Raw genomic sequence first — 3,782 nt, 5'->3', positions numbered from 1 at the left:
GTGAGAGGATGGGTTAGTTTTCTCAGCACATGGTGATTCTTCATTCTAGAATATATTTGGATATCTATTTGGATTAGAAATGATAGTTAAAGCCCAAGCGTTTGAACATTATATTTGTGCTTCCTCTTGCGTTACGCCTTTTATTAATGCTTTCTGGAAATGCTGATAAAGTGGCACATGGTTCTAATCAACAATAATAGTCACTGTTCAATAAAGGTTTATTGCTAGGCTGTATAAGAAGGACAGACGTGTGTTAGAAGCGGTGAGTTAGCAGGTTTGAGTGCTGTGAGTGTGATGTCCAGAAGAGCGTGTGGTCTGTCGTCTGCGGAGCTGCTGCTCTCTGCGCTGCTGCTTCTGCTGTTCGTGGTTTGTGTGGGACTCAGCGCCGTCACCTGGCTCGCTCTAGACAGCACAGGTACGACACTGTCCCTCTCTGATGAGCTCTGCTGGAGGCTGCAGGTGTTCTGCAGTGATGTGTGTGATGTTTCAGATGCTGGAGGAGAGCAGAGCGGCTCAGAGTTCAGCGGGATCCTCGTCATCTCCAACGGAAGCCTCTTCACGGAGGAGCTGCTGGACAAACACAGCGACCGGTTCAAAGCTCTGGCGTACGACAGCGAGCAGAAGGTACAGCTTAAAGAAGAAGTCACCCAAAGTCAAGATCCTGTCATATGACGGACTTTATTCAGAAGAGCAGACAGTGAAAGTCTGATGACGTGAGGATGTTCATTTTTGGGTGGACTGTTTCTTTAATTCACGTGATGAATCATGAAGCATGCCAAAACATGTTTTATATACACTTTTGAACCAAAAGAGATTTTGCATTGTGACATTAATTGCATGACAACTAAAATAAAGCAATAAGCCCCAAGAAGCCGTGGTTTACCACGGCTTCTTGGGGCTTATTGCTGTATTCTTCCACCAAACAATGTAGCTCCTCAGAAACAGTTGTGGTTGCTACAAAGTGGTTGCCGAGCAACACACAAACGTAAACAAAGGTGTATGTTACTTTGTAGCGTCATTTACAACAGCTTCGAACGCGGCTCAGCCAATCAGAATCAAGCACCGGAACTCTCCGCTTTATAACATGTTTTCTACGTTTACTGGAATGTGAGAAATCGCCAGAAATTAATTTACACATCATGGTACCCGACACTGCGTATAAGAGAGAAAAAATGACAATAATTGTTTTACAGTAATACTGTAGACATTGCTTTATAATGTCAACGAGAATATAATACATTTATATTTATAGTTTATTATATTATTATAAAAACAATATGTTATTTTATATTTATATTATAATATTATGTACGTATATGCATAATGATAATTTTGAAAATTAAGTTGCTTAATTGTCATGAAAATAATGATCAAATAGAAAAATGTTAATGGCACATTAACGATAAGCTTAATGACATAAATGATAATTTTAGACTTTTTTAACACATTTTCATGAGATGAAATCCTAGTAATGATTGTAATGCGTATCTTTCATTCTGTAAGTTATTGATCAGTATTTCAGTGTGATAATAAATCAGTTTTCTCTGCAGATCAGTGACGCTTACAGTCGTACTTCGCTTAAAGAGCAGTTCAGAAGCTGCAAGGTCAACGAGTTCAGGTCAGACTTTATATATTAAAGCACCTAAGCTAGCATTTTTAATATTTTGTCCATGTATTTAGGAGATGTAATAACCAACAGCTGTGAGTTTGTGAAATACTTAATGTACAAAAATACATTTTCTTAATGAGAATTTCTATTTGAGATATTTTTAAAACGAGATAAATTTACTAGAGAGGTATTTATTTATTGTTTGTTTGTTTGTGTAGTTTAATGCATAAATATAACAAAAACAAATAGTAAGGTTTATGCTTAAAATTCAAGTTCAGATCAGAAACCTAATCAAAGACCAATTCTCTAAAAGGTCTTGTGCTCTTCAGGTGAACGCGTGATTGTTTGAGTGTTGATCGTGTGTCTGCTCTCAGTGAAGGCAGCGTGCTGGTGTTTTTTGAGCTGGTCTTCCGAGGCGTTCTGGACTCACAGACGGCTCAGGAGCAGTTAGTGGATGGTTTACAGCAGGCTTCACATGATGGACTCGTGATCGACACCCACAGTGTGCAGGTCACAGGTAATAATGTCTTCAAGGCATATCTACAGTTTCACATCGATAAAGATCTCCGTGTGACTGTATAGACTAGAGTAATTGATTTAAGTAGTTCATTTAATAGACTTAAGTCATTTAATTTATGCAACTCTTAGTTTGGAGGGGTTTTCAGCTGATTTTATGCCATTTCTAATTTCTACCCTCAGATAAACCAGCTACAACCCAGAGAGCGTCCACAGCAGGAGCAGGTGCGAGCGCTTTCTGCTTTATTGCTCATGACATGATCTGACCGGGACAAAGTCTCCGTGTTTTATTTGTTGTTTTGATTGTATTTAGATTATAAAATGACATTGTGATATAAATGTGGGATGGATGTCACATTATGGATCAAAAAGCTAAATATTTTTTTAATTATTAAATTAATTATTAATTTAATAATTAAAAATAAATAAATTAAAAAATTAAGAATTAAATTATTAATAATTCATTATTATTAAATTAAAAAAAAAAAAAAAAATGTATGTAATATAAAAGTCCACGTCAACACCAACCCAACATCAAAAATCAACATCAAGATATTTGGTTAAAATGGATTTATTTGAATGGGAATGTGTGAAACTCATTTTTTTTTTGTGGTGTTAATCACTTTTTTTGTCCTGAGGTGTGACGGGTTAATTGAAAAATTTCATTAATTATTAATTGTATTAATATGTTTATAAATGCTACATGCTTAAAGTTACCCAAATGTAGTTTTAGATGGAGTATAGCATGTCACAGCACAATTATTTATAGACAGCGTATATATAATGTTCAAAAGTTGACCCCAGTCAGTAACATTTTATTATTTTTTTGAAAGAAATTAGTTCTTTTAGTTAGCAAGGTTGCATTAAATTAATCAAAAGTGACATTTACGTATAATGTTGCAAAAACAGCATTACATAAATGCTATGCATTTGAACTTTCTATTAATCTGTGAATCCTGAAAAATAAAATGTATCAGTTTCCACAGAAATATTGTGCAGCACGACTGTTTTCAACATTGATAATAATCAGAAATGTTTCTTGAGCAGCAAATCAGCATATTAGAATGATTTCTGAAGATCATGTGGCACTGAAGACTGGAGTAATGATGCTGAAAATACAGCTGCGCATCACAGAAATACATTACAGTTTAACAGAGATTCACATAGAAAACAGCTGTTTGAAATTCTATTAAAATTGTACAATATTACAGTTTTTTTATCTATTTATGATCAGAGAATAGGAGACTTAATTCAAAAACATTTAAGAAAATCTTACCGACCCCAAATTTTGAATGGTATTGTATAGTTTATAACTATGCATTTAAATGTTTGAAAAATGAGTAATTTGTTTAAAAAGCGAACATTTCTGTAGTTGTTGGTGATAGTGGTGCGTCTGCTGTCAGTCACTACAGTGAGTTGCCCAGAAGGACAGAAGGCTTGTGCTGATGGATCAGCATGTGTTCCTCAGTCGGACTTCTGTGACGGAGTACAGAGCTGTGCTGACAGCACCGATGAGCAGCACACTCTCTGTGGTATGTTCTTTATGTATGCATTTACACACACACACACGCACGCACGCATGCACGCACGCACGCACGCACGCACACACACACACACACACACACACACACACACACACACACATACTCTCACACAC

The 3,782-nt window shown here is 36.1% G+C and overlaps 1 protein-coding gene across 1 annotated transcript in view; it reads left to right on the top strand.

Annotated features, from left to right (window-relative positions):
- Window positions 1–208: 208 nt before the first annotated feature.
- The window catches only part of tmprss15 (transmembrane serine protease 15), a 19,181-nt gene continuing 15,607 nt past the window's right edge, over window positions 209–3,782 (top strand). The window contains exons 1-5 of the mRNA XM_016460315.1: window positions 209–624; window positions 1,551–1,618; window positions 1,984–2,126; window positions 2,309–2,350; window positions 3,538–3,657. Of these exons, the coding sequence (XP_016315801.1) occupies window positions 295–624; window positions 1,551–1,618; window positions 1,984–2,126; window positions 2,309–2,350; window positions 3,538–3,657 (703 nt within the window). The 5' untranslated portion in view covers window positions 209–294. The remainder of the gene's footprint in view (window positions 625–1,550; window positions 1,619–1,983; window positions 2,127–2,308; window positions 2,351–3,537; window positions 3,658–3,782) is intronic.

Source organism: Sinocyclocheilus anshuiensis, unplaced genomic scaffold, assembly GCF_001515605.1.
Source record: "Sinocyclocheilus anshuiensis isolate Anshui unplaced genomic scaffold, SAMN03320099.WGS_v1.1 scaffold2749, whole genome shotgun sequence".
NCBI lineage: Eukaryota > Metazoa > Chordata > Actinopteri > Cypriniformes > Cyprinidae > Sinocyclocheilus > Sinocyclocheilus anshuiensis.
Note: the sequence above shows the minus strand (reverse complement) of the source record. Positions and strands in the feature narration are given on the sequence as shown.